This window comes from Silurus meridionalis, chromosome 17 (assembly GCF_014805685.1).
Source record: "Silurus meridionalis isolate SWU-2019-XX chromosome 17, ASM1480568v1, whole genome shotgun sequence".
Classification (NCBI taxonomy): Eukaryota; Metazoa; Chordata; class Actinopteri; order Siluriformes; family Siluridae; genus Silurus; species Silurus meridionalis.
The window spans coordinates 10,981,935-11,003,994 of record NC_060900.1 but is presented as its reverse complement, the minus strand read 5'-3'; the positions used below and the strand labels follow the sequence as shown (position 1 = coordinate 11,003,994).

At 36.7% G+C, this 22,060-nt stretch overlaps 2 protein-coding genes across 2 annotated transcripts; one reads left to right on the top strand and one right to left on the bottom strand.

Moving 5' to 3' along the window:
• Nucleotides 1-747: 747 nt before the first annotated feature.
• On the top strand, nt 748-5,957 carry rpl6 (ribosomal protein L6). The gene is made up of 7 exons (XM_046871553.1): nt 748-831; nt 1,535-1,684; nt 1,819-1,917; nt 2,203-2,346; nt 4,672-4,720; nt 4,853-5,037; nt 5,778-5,957. The coding sequence occupies exons 2-7, from the start codon at nt 1,535-1,537 to the stop codon at nt 5,928-5,930; spliced, it is 780 nt and encodes a 259-aa protein (XP_046727509.1). The 5' UTR covers nt 748-831; the 3' UTR covers nt 5,931-5,957.
• Nucleotides 5,958-6,599: 642 nt separating this feature from the next.
• Nucleotides 6,600-8,153, bottom strand: dynll1 (dynein, light chain, LC8-type 1). Its single transcript, XM_046871555.1, has 3 exons — nt 8,001-8,153; nt 7,064-7,202; nt 6,600-6,941 (listed from the first exon to the last, which is right to left on the bottom strand). The coding sequence occupies exons 2-3, from the start codon at nt 7,193-7,195 to the stop codon at nt 6,804-6,806; spliced, it is 270 nt and encodes an 89-aa protein (XP_046727511.1). The 5' UTR covers nt 7,196-7,202; nt 8,001-8,153; the 3' UTR covers nt 6,600-6,803.
• Between the last annotated feature and the right edge of the window lie 13,907 nt (nt 8,154-22,060).

Here is a 22,060-nt window from a genome sequence, read left to right as displayed (position 1 = left end):
AAACAAAACATTCTACAACCATTCAAAAACAGTTTGTTTGCTTAGTGAAAATAAAAGAATGATTGAATTCTCATTTTCATGAAACCATACTGAAAATTCTGATCTGGTTAAACACAGAATGAGCTGGTTTAACTGGTAGACCATCTTTACCGGTTGGTAAGCAGTGGTTGAAAGGAAAACTAAAGATACTAATAATACATATTGGACAGGTTATGTTTAAGTAACATTAAACTCTGACAATTTCTCACAGTTACTTATCAATTACCTCATATACAAAATAAGGAATGATAACTTTGGAAGCAGGTAGCAGGACAGATTATGCAGGATTTTCCAGCATGTCTTCTTAATATAATATTAATTTATCTTTATCCAGTAACCAACAGCTTTGGGTCCTTGTAATATAAAACACATACAATATAAAACACATACAATACACGTCTAGAGGTAGATATTACAAATCTTTAAAAGAAGAATTGTCAAATAAAGCTTCCAAAAACCATGTAGAAAGATAAATCAGATATTGCTAATAATATAACAATTTTGATGCATTTGGCGAAAGCATAGAATAGAATAGAATAGAATAGAATAGAATAGAATGAACAATAGCTAACCGATTTCTTCCTGATTAGTTTGTGAAGACTCAAATGTATTGATTTTTTCAGGATATGGGAATTTTCCGCGTGCTTCTGTAATCTTGGCCTGCAGGTGACGCTGTGATTTTCTTGTACTAAATATGCGTTTTCAGGACACCACCGAAGCAAACAGTGAGCTCTACGTCAGACTATATATGCGCCAAGTGCCCGGATGTAGGTCTTTTTTTCCTAGCTCGAGGTAATTGTGGTAACCATGTCTATCTTTCTCGGAGAACTAATCCGTTGTCATCCTACATTATTTCATTAGTAGATTTTATCCGAAATGTTATATAAATGTAATGCGTCACCATTGCCAGAAAATTTCTTCAAGATTGTACAGAAAATGTTTTGTCGCCGCTATAATATTTGTGTTTAGATAATGGGCCCGAAAGTGTAGCTGAATTTCCATTTGCTCTGCACGTTTCCGTTTTTTTGTTTTTTTTTTACCCACGCTGATAATGTATCATAAAAGCTTTTTTATGTGATTACGTGATATGTACAGTGTGTTTCCTGATTATTTGTTATGGGAATATTTTATTTAATCCCGGTGGTTTTCGGTGAGAAACGTTTAGCGTGTTAGCAACGCTAACGCTAGTCACGTTTGTTTTTCAGGGCTCGTGCGTGTCTATATTAAGCTTATTTTTTATAATTTACATACTTACATAGTTTTGGCATGTGTATGTGGTAGCTGGCTCTGAGTTAGTATAAGTGCGCTGTAATTTCTAAAATTGTTTTTGAATTACTAGTATAGGGTTAGACGTCAACAAGCAATTCATCCAGAACTTCAGTGTGTCCAATGTTTGAAATATTTTGTCAGGAATTTTTACCATATTATTTGACTGTTGCTGTGCTTAAATATTTATCCTACAATTACAAAAAATCTTTATTTTAAACGGTTTCAGATGGCAGAGGGTGATAAGAAGAAGGTTGCCCGCAAGCGGCACTGCAGCCGCAATCCTGTCCTGGCCCGGGGGATCGGCCGCTACTCCCGCTCCGCCATGTTTGCCCGGCGTGCCATGTACAAGAGGAAGATCAAGGCACCCGAAACCAAGGTGAGCGCAGATCAATGAATAAAATGCACCGAGCGGCTTTTGCATATGCCGCAGCTACTTTCGTTGAGTTGACGTGTAAATGGGTTGCAATGGGTCACATTACAATCGACATTTTGTGAATGACGTTTAAACAGATTGAAAAGAAGCTGAAGGAGAAGCCTGCTACCACTGTGGTGAAAACTGTTGGTGGAGACAAGAATGGAGGGACCCGTGTCATCAGGCTTCGCAAGATGGTGAGCCTTTTCTTATTTTGTTTGTTTTAGAGGTCTTTCTTTACACTAACTGGTTCTTTTAAGATTTAACTTTTTTGTTTGTTTTTCCTAAACGTTATTCCCACAGATACTATGTTAAGTTATTGTGTGTTAGTTTAGCACTTTTAATACATCACTCTGCTGTTTGTTTCTTAAGCAAATGCAATCAAGTTGTTATTTAATGGGGACTTTAAAGCTCTAAGTGAAAGTAGCTTCAAATTCACTGTACGTTAATTTTTTTTTTTAACTTTTCTTTTTTTTTTCCAGCCGCGTTACTATCCTACTGAGGATGTGCCCCGGAAACTGCGCAGTCATGGCACCAAGCCCTTCTGCCAGCACAAGAGGAAACTGCGCTCTTCCATCTCGCCTGGAACTGTGCTCATCATGCTCACCGGACGTCACCGTGGCAAGGTACTCATTTATTGCTGTCAGTAGTACATGTATTTAATTGCATTAATTTTTTTTCCTTAATTGTATTTTCACATTATTTACAATTTATTTCTTCATAAATATGACCCAAAACATAATGAGTTTTTCAAGCAAGTCTGAAAAGTAGATGAAGTAAATCAATTTAATAAGGATAATTTATTATTGGGGGGAAAACCGGTACTGTAATACATCTATGATGGCAGAAGTATGTGAACTTTTTATTTTTAGTATTAGATGTGACCCCCTTGTGCAGAAATAAGTGCAAGTCAAAATGTCTAACTGTTGGTTAGTCCTGCAAATTAGCTTGGAGGAATTTTTGCTCAGTTCTTGATGTATAAAAAGCTTAAACTCTTGGATGGGCGTCCGTCTGAACTGCTTGGTCCTTTCACAGCATTTCTATTCGATTAATTGTCAGGATTTTAGTTTGGCCATTCCAAAGCATTAGATTTGTTTTTCGATTACCCATTCTTTGGTAGAACTGCTTATGTTGGATGTCTTTTTTCAGTTCTTTGGCTTGTCCACTTGACCTTTAGGTGGCCAGCAACATTCTTTTTTTGGCAGTAGTGGATTCTCTTTGCAAATCTGCTATTCATACCAAGGTTGTTCAGTGTTCTCCTGATGGGGCACTTATGAACAATTTAACATAAGCCAAAGTAAGTGAGGCCTTTAGTTGCTTAGAAGTTACTCTGGGTTCCTTTATGACCTCATTAACTATTCCGCATCTTGCTTGCTTTTTTGTTGTTGTTGGTTGACCAGATTTGTCATTTGTTTGTCTGACTGGTTTTGTGGATTATTTTATTTTTTGGAACAGTTGAACAGCTTATTGATGTCTCAAGAAATCACTCTTGTTCGGTCCATAACTCTACAAATATTTGCTGTGAAGATACTTTGTTAGACTTTGATAGCTCCCTGTTTGTTAAATAAAACCGGGCACACTTACTGACATCATCTTGCCACCTAAATGTGCTTTAGATCATCATCATATGATGTAAAACACTTACCGTATTTTTCGGACTTTAAGCCGCTACTTTTTTCAAACGTTTTGAACCCCACAGCTTAAACAACGATGTGGCTAATTTATGGATTTTTCCTGGGTTTTTCCTGGTTTCACAAACCTAAAAACTGAGCGACATAACATTTAGACCAATTAAATTTCCGAATGGAAACGGAAAAACGCACCTCACCTGTGTTCTGAGCTGCACGGCATCGGGAGAAAGGCTTTCACCGGTGGCGCACGATGATGACAAAAGAAACTCCCCAGAGAAATACAGTGGTACCTTGACCTACGAGTTTAATTCGTTCCATGGACGAGCTTGTATCTCAATTTGCTAGCGCAACCAAAAGCTTTGCTGCAAAGGCTTAGTGGAGTAGGAGATTTTAATGGTGTGGTTTGCTGGTGACATTGCTGTTGATTTAGTCAAAATTGAGGGCACAATGAACCAGCATTTACCACAGTGATTTCCCCACTTAGTGGGACCCACTTTGAAGAATTAATGACAAAACTGTTTACTATGTAATTCCATTTGTGTTCCTTTGTTTCTTTTATCCTTTGGATGGCTTCAGTATTAAGGAACAATGTTGATCAAAAATAAAGAAAAAACACAATGTCTAAACCGTCTTACTGATCCTGTGATATTTTAAGATGTTAAGCCAGTTTTAAAATGGCTTAAAGGACCCACCGAGAACCTTTTGACGGGGACTAAAACTCAAGGACTGAAATTTCTGTAAATACCTCAGATTGAACATTTCTATTGGGTTTTGTCATGTCAAATACAGTTGAGTGAAAATGAAAAGTACACCTGGAGTTCAATGGTTTTATCTACCACTGGTCTTTAGCATGTTGTAGAATAGGTTCAGTTTGACCTCAGATGAATGCCACATGAAAATGCAGTCATTATTTTGCAAAAAGTAAATAAAAAAACTATACACCCTTATTACTGCCATAGGAATTAAGAGGACAAGTAGCACCCAGCTGCTGCTAATAAAATGCCCTTGATAAATTGATTGCATGTGTGACCACCTATTAAAAGCTTCAGCTTTCTAACAATTTGCTAGTCTGGAACATTCAGGTAATAGAATGCCAAAAAGTAAAGATATCAGCAATGATCTTAGGAAAGGAATTGTTGTTGCCCGTCAGTCTGGTTAGGTTTATGAGGCCATTTCCAAACAGTTTTACATGTGTACAGGTCTTCAGTGAAGATTATTCACAGATAGCAAACATGAACTTTAACAAGCAACATTTTTGTGTAGCACTTTTCAGTAAAGTATATTGCTTTTGATGACTAAAACCTGTTTGCCTACTTCCAGCGTGTGGTCTTTCTCAAGCAGCTGTCTAGTGGCCTCCTTCTTGTTACAGGTATGTTTTTATTTACTGTTTATACTATTGGGATGATGCTTAGAGGTCAAGCTTACCCCAGAAAATGTAATTGGTTTGGTCTAAAGTTTTTGGTTACTGGCTCCCAGCTGACCATATGGATTTTTTTTCTAGGTCCTTTAGCTTTGAACAGAGTTCCTCTGCGTCGAGCCCATCAAAAGTTCTGCATTGCAACTACTACCAAACTAGACATCTCAAGTGTAAAGCTTCCCAAAAACCTGAATGATGCTTACTTTAAGAAGAAGAGGCTCAGAAAGCCCAAGCACCAAGAAGGAGAGATCTTTGACACGGAGAAAGAGGTATCCTTTTTTTATATACTATGCATGCAGAACACCAATGCACATGTTACCCAAAAATGTTTTACTATGGAAGGGTTAAATTATTGGCCTGCTTTAAGCAAACTCCTAAAGAGTTTGCTGAAACTACTACAGTTGGGTTAAGAACTGTCCAATGCATTATTAAAACCTGGATAGTGGTAAAGGATCATCTTCAAGGAAGAAATTTGGTTAAAATAGTTTTGAATGATCAGATCACTATGAATTAAATACTGTGGCAAATGCGTGTTGTAATAAGTTTGTCTATTGAAATCAGTGAGGGTTTTTTGTTTGTACACAGGCAGTGCAGTTTCTCAATTGTATCAAGATAGGCTGATATTTTTAGATAAGTGTAGCAGACGCATGAACAATGGCAAATTAGTCTCTACATTTTAATTAAAAATAGAAATGTGGCAAATATAAAAATATGCTTAGTTTATACCAGTGTTTTTTTTGTTTTGTTTTTTTTTTTGTTTTTTTTTCCCCATTTGTGAGATATTGAGATGTCTGCACTGTGTACACTTAAAAATAAGTTGCCTTTAATAGTCAGATTGGACATCTTTTACACATCTCAAACTGTGAAAGAAGATTGACACACAAATTCTTAGAGTTGACTAATGTTCATTGTGTAAATACGCTGATTAGGTGGCAGTTCAGTCACTAACTAAATACATACATGTTAGGTTTTGTATTTTCTACCTGTAAGTTTTGTCTCTCTCTTGCAGAAATACCAGCTGACGGAACAGCGAAAGAAAGACCAGAAAGCTGTTGACTCTCAGCTGCTGCCTCTTGTTAAGAAAGTTCCTCAGCTGAAAGGTTACCTGCGCTCACAGTTTTTCCTCTCCAATGGGGTGTACCCTCACAAACTGGTTTTCTAAAGAAATAAAACCTGATTATTCCACCTATTACCTGGACTGTTTTTTTGAATTGTCATTTTAATTTAATTTATTTTATTGTTTCTGATGCACTGGGTGACTTTATATTTTATTTTAAATATCCCAAGCCATCATATTTAGTTTTCACCCAGAAAACTACTCATAATAAAAAAAAAAAAAGGTCTGACTCTTAATTTTGTCAAGCAAAACATAGTTCAGTTCTTGGCAGATTAGATAATATTTTAACCATTATCTTGTAGCAAAGCAAAGGTTTTTTTTTTATTGTGTGTTAACCAAAAGCTAAGTATCAGTTTAAGGGACATGTTTTTTAATTTCAGGTGAATTAAGGTGGAGTTTGAAAGGTTGAAATGTCAATGCAGGACACGTATGTCTTAAGATGTTTAAAATCTACCATTGCAGAAATTACCACAGGACATGCTTAGCTGATTTAATATTAAGCAAAGGCTTGAGTTTAACTCCACAGTAGCAAATTAAGAAAACCAATGTTTGTGAGACAGGAGCTTAAAATATTGTAGCAAAATGTAATTACCTTGTCTACCATTTCTGCAAGCCTTGCCACAACAAACCAATCAACAGATTACCTTTAGACATGGACTTTTAGTATTTTTGGGGTTAACCTGTACAAAAGTGATAAATTACTCCTTACACTTATTCACTGAGCCAAACAACCGTTTTATTAAAAAACGTTAAATTGGTGTGTAGAAAGCAAAAATAAATACATGCTCCATACTCCTTTCTTCCTTATACATAGCCACTGTCTTAAAACAACACAAAAAGCAGCCAGGTGAAGGTGGGTCCTAGAACAGGAATGCTCAGTCAGTCATATATGGCCAGGTGATGAGGTTAAGCTTGGTCTCAGCCAGACTTGAACAGCAGAATTGCCACTTGGCCCAGGTAGAAATAGATGAAGTGCTTGCTCTCATGGGTCACGTAGCTACCGAAGTTCCTTCCCACAATGCAGTGCCAGGTGGGGTTGTATTTTTTGTCAAACTCCTTTAGTGACGAGACAATGCATCACGTCAACTGACTTTGTATTCGGGAATCAGAAAGTGATTAGGATTGTAATAACTGTTTTTTTAACCAGATATATTCCCTGCTCAGTATTCCTTGCTTACCTTTTTAATGTAGGCAGCAATGTCTTTCTCAATGTTGTACTTCTCGAGAGCCTGTGTCGCACACTCAACAGCATCCTGCTGCATCTCCTCAGACATGTCTGCATTTTTAATCACTGCCTTCCTGTCAGACATGACTACTCTGGAATCACAAATATGCACGTTTTTCATGTACAAGACCAGTTTTCTATCATTTTGGCTAATGGTGTTCATTTAGAAATATAAGCATAGTGTTATTTGTACAGAATAGCACATGCCCTGATCTTTTTATTTTAAAACATTCGCATCTTGTCTCCGAAGACCGAATTAATGTCGTTCAACAGGACTAAAATAAGGATTGCCATTTTGCAAAATTCAATGTACCATAGTTATGCTGCCATTTTTGTACCGTTTAATAGAGAAGATAAGAGCCGAACTTAAATGCAGGACCTGGTCACCGTGTAGAAGCAGGTTACATAATAGTAACACGAGATCCCGGTAGGTTTTCTTCGATCATTTTTTTTTTTTTTTTGCCCGACAACCTCATCAACCTATATTTCAGGCTGGCGTTGCTATGGTGTATTACTCTATCTACACCACGTTATTGTAATACATACCCACGTAGACCAGACTTTACATTATAACTGGGAAACGCAGTTGGGAAATTTAGAAAGGTAGCTAAATACAATCGAATTTTAAGAATATAATTTTTTCTTATTCGTTGGACAAATATCAAAGGCTGCAATTATAGCTGGCTGATATAACTCGTATTATGATTTTAAACAATATTAAGCTTACTTCATTCACTCTCGAGTAAATAACGATGTTTTTTTCACATACACGTAAAACGGTCTTTTCGTGTGAATTTATTCTGAATCTGAATTGCGTCTAAACCAAAATATATATACTTTTCGAGATAAATATGTACAAACATTTGTCACGATTACAAGTGTAAGTTTACCTGATTTGCCGATTCTGCTCAACAAAAATACGAAAACAGTCACACGGTTCCTTCTAGTCGGTCATTGACTTAAAGCGAGGTGGGGGTGTGTAACTGACTCGTACACCACTTTTGTGTTGTTGGGTGACGTGTTACTGATCCAATTTGTTAATTGGTCGGACCGAAGTGCATTCTCTCTGTTATTTACCGCAGCATTTTATTTCAAACCAGCATGCTTTGCGGCTGAGACGCATCGTTTATCACCATAACGACGGTGGTGCGCACGCGCACGAGACAAAGCGAAAGAAGAGTAAACCCAGGATATTATTCCGCCAAATCTTCTTGTAATTTTCAACCTCCGACCAGGAAAGGTCAAAGCAAACAACCTGTATTGTTTTATTACTTATTACTTTTTCTATCAATTTAAAGAAGACTAACAAGTTGTTCTTATTCACAACATCACACTACACAAAGTTACTACACCACATTACAATTACATAATATTGTGAAAATAAAATGTGGTATAAATGTTTCTTCCTTATAGGTGCATTCAAAATACAAATTTCTCCTTAAAATGTAAAATTAAATTAATTTACTTTAATGATTTTTAGTGACTATCTATTAAGAATAAATCACATTTAGGAAATTGGTTAGCAAATTTTTGCTTATGGATGTAATATGTACCATACAAAATGTAAACGTTCACAACATCTTTTTTGTGTTTTGTTAAATAACATCTTAAAAAAATAAATTTCAATTAACATCTAGAGCAAATGCAAAAAAACCTCAGACTACAATTTCTAAGAAAAATCACAGCTGTAAATAAATGGTTCAAGTCTTATTAAAAGAGTTTTAAACATTAAAAATTTTGTGGATTATTTTAAAGTGTACCTCTTTACCTTTGTTTAACATACAAAATATATATAGATTTAACCATGTCTCTTTTAAAAAACAATTGCCTTGTAATCTGTAAACCTAGAGTTGGAATGATGTCATTTTCTGGTCTTTGTGTGTTACCAGTGATCAACACTCTGTATTTATATTTAACAAAACATTCTTGATTATTGTCTTTCCTACCTTTCTGAACAGCTAACAAGTGCAAATCTTACATTTAAAATATCCAAAATCTCCAAACTTCACTTATCAAATGTTTTGAGACTGAACATAGAGAGACTATGTAAAAATGGCTATAATACCTAAAATATTAAGGCATTATTTTTGGTTAAACCATTAAAATTAAGCTGAGTGGCAATGCTTCACTTACGTCTTGATTGATTAATTTCTAACCCATTTCCCACAGAGGTGGAATTCCAAAACTGAAATACTTATTTACCAAACTGTCTCAATCTAATTAAAACCATTGTTTAGATGCTTTTTTCTTTTTTTTTTTTACATTCAAGTTTACCGTTATGGTCAGGCTTTCATTGTCCACCATTTTATTCTGCAGTGGCTTCTGGGATGTCATAATGATTTGGTTTGCAAATCTGCATCCTGTGCATCCTTGATATCAAGAACACATCAAATGTAATTTTATTTGTCACATACACATGCATATAGAGTACGTCATGTGGTAAAATGCTTTGTACGAATGTCCAACATTTAAAAACAAATAAGGTAGATAAATTAAAAGTATAAACTATAGAAAATATATGTATATACATGAATGAGTATGGTATATATTAGAAGTACAAATTAAATTGATTTAGTGATTGTCCTTAAAGTGTCCATGTGCTGTGATGTTCAAGTCCAGAGTTGAAGTGACAGTCCAGAGTTAAAGTGTCATAGTGCAAAAAAAGTTTGCAGAAATGAGTGACGATGGAGAGAGAGGTCCAGTAATAGATCCTGGGTGTTTCCTGGTTTAAACTCCGAATGGCCTGCGGGAAAAAGCTTCTCCTCATTCTCTCTGTGTTTGCTTTCAAGGAGTGCAAGCGGTTCCCTGAACACAACAAAGGAAAAAGTCCATCAAGGGATGACTGAGGTCCTCCTTCACAATCTTCCCGGCACCATGTGCTGTAGATGTCCTGCAGGTCAGGGAGCTCAATGTGGATGGTACGTTCAGCTGGCCGCACCACCCTCTGGAGGGCTCGCCTGTCCTGCATGGTGCTGTTCCCAAACCAGGAAGTGATACTACCTGTCAGAATGCTCTCAATGGTGCAGGTGTAAAAGGTCCTTAGCACCTGAGAGGGTAGTTTAAAGTCCCTTAAGCATCTCAGAAGGTACAGCCTACTTCACCAGGGTGTTGATGAGGCAGGACCTGAGGGGCCCCAGTGCTGGAGATGCTGTTCCCAATCCAAACTGACTGAGGTCTCTCAGTCAGGAAGTCCAGGATCCAGTTGCAGAGGGAGGTGTTCAGGCCCAGTAGGCTCAACTTCTCAATCAGGTGATGAGGGATGATTGTGTTAAATGCTGAGCTGAAGTCAATCAACAGCATTCGTACATATTAGTCCTTGTTGTCCAGGTGGGTAAGGGCCAAATGGAGGTTGTGCAGATGGCATGATGGGTATGAGCGCGACGTGATGATAGTCTTTGAGGCAGGGGACAGTTGACTTCTTCGGCACGGGAACGATGGTCGTTGTCTTGAGGGACGTAGGAACAATGTTGTTGCTCAGGTAGATGATTAAGATGTCTGTAAAGACATCCGCTAGCTGTTCTACACACGTCACACTAGTTGGGCAAATACTTAAACCAAATGTAATTGAATAAATTTGTAATTTAATAAATGCATCACAAAATGATTAATAAATAAATAATTGAACAATAAATTCCAAACTCTCATATTGTAAAATTGTATTTTATGCAATTTTATCTGGTGCATATAACCCTAGCGCTTATTTATAGTTGGATATTGTAACAATTATCTATATAATTTAATATTAGAATTGCAGATTAGAAAATATTTTCTGGAAAAAAACTTTGGAGTCTGCTTCTCACTAAGATAGAGAGTTACACAAATGGTACCATGTGTGCATTGCTTGTCTCCAAATGTAGGTAGATAAATTAGAGATTAAGTTTAGGATAGCTGTGAGCAAGATGAAACTTGAGGTAAACGTATAGCATACTTAGCTAACCTGTCTTCCCCTCCTGTCCTCTTCCTCTGCACCTTCCCTTACCCTTATTCTGCTCACTCTGCCTCATCCACACCGACTTGTGTAAGAACATTGTGCTGGTTCCCATTTTTATTTAGTTTATTTGAGCGCATAGCAACGGCCTTAAATTGGCCTAAAAATTTTTGGTTTTCACTGCTCCAATCCAAGTTAGTAGGAAAAGCACAGGAAGTGTACTCTTTATCCAAATAAGACAAAGGTTTTCTTCAGAAAATGTATTAATTTTTTCATCAGAAGCTGCTTTAATTACTGATTACTTTGAGCTGAAACACAAAAATATATTTAAACAGATCAAGGAAAGAACTTCCTTTAACAACCGATCGACAGTCTAAGACAGCTCAGCATTTCTATCTCCTCTGTTTGTTTTTATTGTCCTAAGCCTGACCACACATTTGTGAATTGAACCTTCAGAAAAAGCTGTAAAAGCTGTAAAAGCAAATAGTCATAGTTGGTATGACTGCCGAGTGTGATCATATTTGGAATGCCTATATTTTTCCTGTGGCCATTTGAACATTTGGGGTTTTTTTGTAAGTTAGTTAGTTAAAGTTAGTTCAATCCTATTCCCACTGATCATCCTTGAGATGTATCATCAATTTTATTAGAGTCCATCTGTTGTAAATTCAGTTGATTGGACATGATTTGGAAAAGCATACACCTGTCTATATAAATTCCCACAGTTAACAGTGCAGGTCAGAGCACAAACTAAGCCATGAAGTCCAATGAATTGTCTGTAGACCTCTGAGACAGGATTGTGTCAATACATAGCTCTGGGGAAGGGAACAGAAAAATGTCTGAACCATCAAGGTCCCAGTACTATACCAGGGTTCCTCTGCACAATGGCCTTTTGTACTTAGGCCTAGCTTTTTGTATGTTTAGGGTAGCAGTATGTCAGGGTGTACCTGTGAAGGGCTTTATGTTCATTCTGGGAAATTAGATAGGTGGTGATGAAGGTTTTTCAGTCTTAGACATTCTGGGGAGCATTGCTGACAGTCCCATAGTAGATGTACTGTTGCATAATATCTGAGTTTTCCCTGTGTTTGTTGTGATGCATGTTATACATAATCTTTTAAAAGGTGTGGTGGATTTATCAGATTCCTTTCTTACTAAAGATGTAGAAAAGTCTGCTGTCGTCTTCTACTTCTTTTGGCCCTCCTGTTAGGGGTCGCCACAGCGGATCATCCGTCTCCACACTACTCTGTCCTCTACATTTACATTTATATTTGTGGCATTTAGCAGACACCCTTGTCCAGAGCGACGTACAAAAGTGCTTTATGTCTCTAGCAATAAATAAATCTTCACCTGTATGCTAAATAACAAAATTAATATAAATCAGACTATAACTCTTGATTTTTAAAAAGCAAATTTGGAAAGTGCTAATTTTAGTGTTTCAGGTAGAGGTAGGTCTTAAACTGCTGCTTAAAGATAGCCAGGGACTCAGCTGTACGTGCATGTAGGGGAAGTTCATTCCATCACCTTAGTGCCAGAACTGAGAAGAGCCTTGAAGTATACTTACCTCTCATCCTGAGAGAAGGTGGTACCAGTCGAGCAGTGCCGGAGGATCTCAGACAGCTTGGTGCAGTGTGAGGTGTGATGAGGTCTCTGAGGTAAGATGGTGCTGGTCCATTTTTGGCCTTGTAGGCAAGCATCTGTTTTTTTTCTTTTCAGTAGCTGCACGTATCAGATTCAAAACAGTGAATCTGACCCAGTGAAGGGAGCGCAGCAGTGTGGGAGAACTTGGGCAGATTGAACACAAGTCGTGCAGCTGCATTTTGGATCGTTTGTAGTGGACAAATAGATTTCAGAGGAAGACCTGCCAGCAGAGAGTTGCAGTAGTCCAATCTCGAACAATGACAAGAGACTGAACAAGCACCTGGGCAGCCTCTGTGGACAGAAACGGTTGAATCCTTCTGCTGTTGTAGAGAAGAAATCGACAAGAACGAGCCTCATTAGCAACATGTAATGAGAGGACAGTTGATTGTCCATAGTTACCCCAAGGTTGTGAGCAGTTGCTGAAGGATCATGAGTGATTCAGAGATCTTGACCTGGAGATGAATCACCTGGGATGACCAGCAGTTCTGTTTTGCTGGGGTTAAGTTTTAATTGATGAGCACTCATCTATGAAGATATGTCTGTCAACAATGCCAAGATCTGAGCGGAAGCTGTGGTATCTGAGGAAGGGAAAGAAAAGATGAGTTGAGTGTCATCTGCATAGCAATAGTAAGAAAACCCATGCAAGGATATGACTTCACCACTGGAGTGGGTTTAGAGGGAGAAAAGAAGGGGACCAAGTACTGAGCCTTGTGGGACATTAGTATTGAGTCTGCATGGGGCAAATGTGGATCCCCTCTATGTTACCTGATATGAGCAACCTTCCAGTTATTAAGCAAACCATTACCATGCTGCCACCTCCAACTCCATCTCCTGTCTTTTAGTCAATGCCACGTCTCTAAACCATATAACATAGCTGGTCTCACCACAGTCCTATAAACTTTCCCTTTCACTCTTGCAAATACCCTTCTATCACAAATAAATCCTGGTGCCACACCCGACTTTCTAATACAATACCACAGCTCCTCTCTCAGCACCCTGTCGTACGCGTTCTCTTGATCCACAAACACACAATGCAACTCACCCTGACCTTCTCTCTACTTCTCTCACAGATGTATAGAGGTGTCACCTTTTCTCTCAGCCTGGCTATACAGTGAGGAAAATAAGTATTTGAACACCCTGCTATTTTGCAAGTTCTCCCACTTAGAAATCATGGAGGGGTCTGAAATTGTCATTGTAGGTGCATGTCCACTGTGAGAGACATAATCTAAAAAAAAAAAAATCCAGAAATCACAATGTATGATTTTTAAACTATTTATTTGTATGATACAGCTGCAAATAAGTATTTGAACACCTGAGAAAGTCAATGTTAATATTTGGTACAGTAGCCTTTGTTTGCAATTATAGAGGTCAAATGTTTCCTGTAGTTTTTCACCAGGTATGCACACACTGCAGGAGGGATTTTAGCCCACTCCTCCGCACAGATCTTCTCTAAATCAGTCAGGTTTCTGGCCTGTCGCTGAGAAACACGGAGTTTGAGCTCCCTCCAAAGATTCTCTATTGGGTTTAGGTCTGGAGACTGGCAAGGCCACGCCAGAACCTTGATACGCTTCTTACAGAGCCACTACTTGGTTATCCTGGCTGTGTGCTTCGGGTCATTGTCATGTTGGAAGACCCAGCCTGGATCCATCTTCAATGCTCTAACTGAGGGAATGTTTCCCAAAATCTCGCAATACATGGCCCCGGTCATCCTCTCCTTAATACAGTGCAGTCACCCTGTCCCATGTGCAGAAAAACACCCCAAAGCATGATGCTACCACCCCCATGCTTCACAGTAGGGATGGTGTTCTTGGGATGGTACCCATCATTCTTCTTCCTCCAAACACGTTTAGTGGAATTATGACCCAAAAGTTCTATTTTGGTCTCATCTGACCACATGACTTTCTCCCATGACTCCTCTGGATCATCCAAATGGTCATTGGCAAACTTAAGACGTGCCTGGACATGTGCTGGTTAAAGCAGGGGAACCTTCCGTGCGATGCATGATTTCAAACCATGACGTCTTAGTGTATTACCAACAGTAACCTTGGAAACGGTGGTCCCAGCTCTTTTTAGGTCATTGACCAGCTCCTCCCGTGTAGTTCTGAGCTGATTTCTCACCTACCTTAGGATCATTGAGACCCCACAGGGTGAGAACTTGCATGGAGCCCCAGTCCGAGGGAGATTATATATATAGATCTATATCTATCTATCTATCTATCTATCTATCTATCTATCTATAGATAGATAGATAGATAGATAGATAGATAGATAGATAGATAGATAGATAGATACGGCAGTGAAAAATGCACAGACACTGTTGTAAAGGTACAACGATATATATATATATATATATATATATATATATATATATATATATATATATATATATATATATATGATATTTCTTTCTATGTCATTTGAAATAAATAAATGCACTGAATATAAAAAAAAAAAAAAATCACTTTCTCCTTAATAATCCTATCCATTTCCTGCTTCAACATCTCCAAATCATGCAACCTTCTTTCTCTCTCTTTCTCCTTATTCATCAGCTGCTCAAAATACTCCCTCAACATACTCAACACATTCTCACTAGTCAAAACACTTCCATCTGTATCTGTTATATCTCTAACTTGCAGCACATCCTTCCCACATCCATCCCCTCTGCCTGGTCAAACAGTCAAATCATTTTTTCGCTTCTTCAGTGTCCTCCTAATATCCTCGTAGAAAATCTGCTGTACTGTCTCTTATTCATGCTTGTTCCTTGGAAGTGGCAACTGGGAAAAGTAAAAATATGGACATTGAACAATGTGATATAGCTCTTAATTGTAAGAAAATGATGTTTAAAAGGATGACCCTAGTCTCAAGAAATGTTTTTCATCTGTCTATGGCCCTGAAGAGATGGTGAAAATGCACTTAAGATGTTTTGTGGAACAGGTTGTTCTAATGTGCAAATGGTTCTCTGACCTAGATTTAAAGACAGAATTTGCTTCAGGTAGCCAATGATCACCCCTCAAGAGTATGCATAACAAAACCATCTGTTTTTTAAATAGGAATGTGAGTACATACAATTGTTCGTAACAGTCCTTGAAAACCAGCTCTTATATAAATTCCAGCAGACATTTCATCTGTTGTAGCAAATCTTATGCACCAATTTACACATCCACAATTATGAAACAGTAGCACAAACTCTGTTGCTGCAAAGGTAGTTATGGCTGCAAATAGATCACTGACATTCCTAATTGCAATTTCAGTTATTGAATTGGTTGAATCTATAAAAAATACTTCACTGTAATAAAATTCAACATGGATGAAGCTGTCCTTAATTTTTCTGCAAGAAACAACAATTTTCTCCAATGCATAAAATAAGTACTGATATTTTGACAATTTAATCCCGTTCAAAATAAGTAAAAGTGCAAGAATTGATTTTTGAATTTTGAGTTTAAATGGATGGAACAACAAGATTATAGCTTTAATCTAGCTTTACTATTAACTTAAAGCCAAATTTTTATTGTATCCATTCAGGTATCCTTAAATATATCCTTAATTATTTATCTTTTTTTTTTTGTTTAAAAAGTCAAAAGTTTGATGCAACAAATTAATTAGATAAACCCTGATCTTGCTTAAACCACACCTGTAAGCTGTTCTCTCCTACCTGGACCATGGAAAAGGGAACTATGTGCAGATACTGTTGTGGCCTACCCCTCAGCTATGAAGACCATCACTCCCTCAGACCTCCAGACTCTGTGGCTAAAATACACTATCACCGTATTGACTGGACGCCCCCAGGTGGTCAACATTGGAAACCGCACCTCCTTCATGCTCACCATCAACACTGGATCCTCTTAGTGTATTGTCACGTGTATGTTCTCTGTTTGTTTTATTGTGGGACGTGCAACTAAGAAAAAAAATCACTATTACATAATGTATGTATTTTTTTATGTGACAAATAAACAACCCCGAACACTAAGTTTAATCCTTATTGACTGAAATTTCCAGTACATGTATGATATTTCTTAATGTACATATATTACATATACACATATATATACTGCTGAAGTGTATATGTACAGCATAAACAAATTTTTCATCATTTTTATAAACAAATAATTAAAAAATCCAGGTATTACAAGTGGCTTTTCCAAACTTTTTTTCTCACAACTCATGTTAATTATAGCATTAAAAAAATAATTGTTTTAAAACAGTTAATATTATCATTATGTGCTATTGATGGGTAAATTTATACAGTTGTAGGTAATGCCAATACATTTAATTAAATAATTTTTTTTTTATTTATAATGAAAATTTCTATAAAATGATGTATAAGTTTAGTGCCTATAAGTTTATACCCAATGAGTGACCCAGTGACTGTGGCAAGGAAAAACTCCCTGAGATGGTAGGAAGGCACCTTGAGAGAAAACAAAATCATCTTTATCTGGGTGGCACCAACTGTCCATTCATTACAATTCCATCATTGTTGAGGTGCAGTTCAGTGATATGCACTTAAATGCATACTGTTCATGCAAACTAGAGTCCAAATCCATCCTTAAAAGTCTTGAGTTACTTGAGGATTGAAGAGGTTTGACATCCAAAGGAAAAATTCAGCAATTTTTGCAAATAAAGATAGTTTTCCATATACAATGCTTATTTGTACTTGTCGCTAGTCTGGTTTTATGGTTATACACTGTTGGTTATTGTTGTTCAACTAACATAATAACAACACAACATATATTGTCACATTCACCCTCAATATCAATCTTGTAATAACATTTTGTGAGAAAGTGAGTTAGTCAGTGAGTTAATTTCAAGGTCATGTTTCAGTTTGATATATCACAACTTTAGTGTGAAGGATTTTTAAACAGTTGCTTGGATATTCATAAATGAATCACAATTATTATGTGATTATCTACAGACATGAGCAAATTTGGTGGTAAAAGAAAAAAGAGGAACCAGACAAAAGTATTGGAATCAAGCATTGTATATACCATAACTAATAATAAAACCCTGATGATTTATCAGAATATTTAAAATAATAAACAAATGAAAAAGGCATAACCAAATTTGTTGGTAACTCTAGAAAAAAATATATAGAATTGGGTTGTGATGATTTTCCAAAATAACTGTTTTATGTGGGAAAAGCTTTGTTTTTAATATCCATAGTTAACTATTGCTGAACTACTTTTTTATATCCTGTTAGCCAGCAAATTATTTTTCCAATTATGAATGCATCAGTTTAGATAGCAAGCATTTTAGAAACTCATTTTTAAATAGTGATTTTATTATTTTGTGATCTACATTTCATTATGTTTGGACAAACTTTGTAAAGGGGAAATAAGAACCAAAAAAGTTAGTTTTGAATTTCAGTCAAAATCAAATCAGCACTTTTCAAGGACTTAATGAAAAGACAGTCTTTTTTTTTAGCAATTTAATCAAAATCTCTGCAGCCAAGATTCCCAAATTTAGGGCTAAATTTAGCTCGTGGTGACCTTTATTTGGCCTGCCATGCGATATATAAGAAGATAAAAACAAGGGAGAAAAATGCTATTTGAAAAAAAAAGGACTTCCTGTCTCTCATTAGAGGTCACTGAATTGCTGTAGTAGGCTATATAGCATAATTATATTGTTTTAAACAATTTTAATCCATTAGTAAGAAGATTAAAGAGTTGTTTTCTATTTCTTTATTTTTAAATATTATAAAGTCATAAATGAGAGAAACCATGGCAACTTTCAGTTTTAATAAAACAAAGATATGCAATATATGCTGCGCATGCTGTGTAAAGGGGTGCCACATGGGTGGGGCATTATTTTGCAAAAATCTTTTCTCTAATAAAAAAATATAAAAATAAAACCATTATATTTAACTTTTGTTTTGCAATTTAAATCTGTTTTTAAAAATGTAAATGTTTTTAAAATGTTTACATCTATTAAAATTTGATTACATATCAACAGCTCACCCTCTGACATTCACAGATCAAATTCTGTAAAGCTTAGACTAGGACTAAAAGTAGGCTTCATGAACCTATGTGGGGTCAATTTTACAAGAGAAAGCAAGAAAACCAAAAATCCTCCATATTATTTCCTTTAAACATTTTGCTATGTAAACCAAGATAATTCATGGTCAGACATTTTTCCATCCTTTAGTCTAGCCACCCTACCCAAATACAAGATGTGTAAAGATTTTGAGAGTTTGCCACCTGCAGAAAATAATCAGAACTTGACCGATATTCCTGCATGTCATTCCTCTATTAACATTGTTGTAGGTCTCTTGGCAGCCTCCCTGATAAATATTTGTCTTGTCTTTTTATTAATTTTGGTGGGATGTCTGTTATGACCATGCATGCTTTTTAAGCTCTTTGGAGACTTCAGAAATCAGATGATGTTGTCTGTTATCTATGAACACCTACTAATTCATAGATAAATAGACATTTACATTTAAGGCATTTGAGAATAAACTGCTAATATGTATTGTTTCCATATTTCCAAATAATTGCACCCAGAGGCAGCATAAATAAAGAAAACAGCAGTGGGTCTTCAACAAAGCTACAAAGCTTAATCTTATTAAGTGGTCTTAGTAAGTGTAGAGAACTCACCAATTACATCTACATCTATTCAGTAAAGACCTAAGCCAGGAAAGTGCCATTGCATTAATTCCAACATTTTCTAGCATATCAAAGAGAATACTATAATCAAATGCTGCACTTAGATCAACCAATATAAACAAGGAGACATAACCCTGATCAGAGCCCTAAGCATAATTGCTATCAACCTTTTGTATGATCTTGGAGATAAAGGGGAGGTTTTCTTATACACACATACACACACATTTTATATATATATATATATATATATATATATATATATATATATATATATATATATATATATATATATATACATACATACATACATATATATACACATATACATGTCAAGTCAAGTCAAGTTTATTTCTATAGCGCTTTTCACAACAGACATTGTCTCAAAGCAGTTTTACAGAAATCAACATTTAAGGTGAATGGTGTGCATTTATCCCTGATGAGCAGCCGTGGCGACTGTGGCAAGGAAAAACTCCCTTAGATGTTATGAGGAAGAAACCTTGAGAGGAACCAGACTCAAAAGGGGAACCCATCCTCATTTGGGTGATATCAAGAATGTGATTATAGTCTTTAAACAATACAGAACACTGGAGAGTGAGAACTAACATGAGCACTGGAGTGTAAGATTATAAGTAATGTTCTTTCTACAGTCTTATACAGTCTTTATGGTTATAAAACTAGGAGCTACTGAGCAACTCATAAAATAGCTCAACATTTGCGATCATCACAGATCCAGCACCAGCTTCTCCATGTCAGAGCCTTTAAACACTCCAGGAGGTCCAATGTCAAAACTCCACACATGTAGTGGGATCCAATTGGCAGTGGTACGTCCCTAGATGGTACAGGATGTTTGCGAGTTCGGCATCTACTTCTTTAAAGGTCCATAATCTTTATGAGGTGGGACGTGACTGGAGCTGGCCAAACCTCAGGATGCCTCGGGATGTGGAGAGAAAGAGAAGCAGTCGAGAGAAATTAGCGTAGCTGCTGAAAAGATACGTTTTTAATCTGCATTTAAACTGGGAGAGTGTGTCTGAGCCCCGAACACTGTCAGGAAGACTGTTCCAAAGTTTAGGAGCTAAATGTGAGAATGCTCTACCACCTTTAGTGGACTTTGCTATTCTAGGATCTACTAGAAGTCCAGAGCTTTGAGATCTCAGGGACTGAAGCTTGTTAAAAGACTGAATAGATAATTGGGAGATAAACCATTTAGTGCTTTATAAGTAAGAAGCAGTAATTTGTAGTCGATTCGAAACTTAACAGGTAGCCAGTGTAGGGACGATAAGATTGCGGTTATATGATCATATTTCCTTGACCTTGTGAGAACTCTGGCTGCCGCATTCTGAACTAACTGAAGCTTGTTTATTAATGATGCAGGACATCCACCTAGTAATGCATTACAATAGTCTATTCTGGAGGTCATGAACGCATGGACGATCTTCTCTGCATCAGATATAGATAGCGTTTCTTAGCATAGAAATATTTCTAAGGTGAAAGAACGCTGTTTTTTAAATTGGTTTATATGATTTTTAAAAGACAAGTTGCTGTCTAAAATAACTCCCAGGTCTTTTACCGTTGAACTAGTAGTTAAAGAACATCCGTCTAAATGCAGGTTAAAATGCTGGAGCTTCTGTGTACTGGATTTTGGGACGATGAGCAAAATCTCTGTCTTATCAGAATTTAATAGTAGAAAATTATGGGTCATCCAGTCTTTTAATTTATTAATACACTCAGTTATCTGAGCCAATTGAGCTGTATTGCCTGGTTTTGATGAGTTACTGTAATTACTGTAACGCAGTTACTTTTGACAGTAACTGATACTGTAAAGCATTACTTTTTAAATAAAGTAACTCCGTTACCGTTTGGTGTGTTGTCCGTTTTTAAATTAATTCATTTTGGCTGAAGTGAAGCCTATAGCCTAACCTGTTTACAGCAGCAGCGCATTGAAGGATTGGTGGATGCCAACCACTATGAACACGAAGAAGACGCACTGTGGGCATGTTTCCGTTTATTCGAGTATGTGCGGCAGTAATGGCGAGTCAAGGCGAGAGCAAGACGAGTTTCTCAAAGTGGAAATATGCTCATTATTTCCCTTTAGTTGAGCATATAGACAAAAACGTTTTAGTCAAATGTTTGTGTCTTTCTGGTTTGAAGGTCCTATCTACTGCGATAGCAGCAACTCTAATCTGTCGAATCACCCCCAGAAACTACATGCCTCGACGAAGCTATAACCTAGCCCCGTGTTATGTTGTACATTGTTTATAGTTTTCATACTTATGCAGTGAAAGGAACATTTTTAAGGGCTCAACACAACAGTTTTTGTGATGCAGAAGCCACTTTAGTTTTTGATTCTGAATATATTATTCAGCTTGTTTTGTTATTTATTTAAAAAATCCTCGTGATATATTCAGTTTGTGCTGGTCTGACTTAAATAAAATAGTGTTTAAAAATTACTTTGTGTTTAAGTCAGTTTTGTGTTTGTATCGACCATAACGCATAAAAGGGCATTCATGGGAACATTAAAGAACGTTCTTTAAAAGAGTAACCAAAAAGTAACTTTTAACAGTAATGCATTACTTTTTGGTGTAAGTAATCAACAAAGTAATTGAGTTACTTTTTGAATAAAGTAACTAGTAACTGTAACTAGTTACTATTTCTTAGTAACTAGCACAACACTGAGTAAAACGAACAGCGAGATGAAGCCTTGGTCTGAAGCTAAAAGCAGGTCATTAGTAATTTAAACTAGACCAGTTCTGTGCTATGGTGGGGCCTAAAACCTGACTGAAACTCTTCAAAG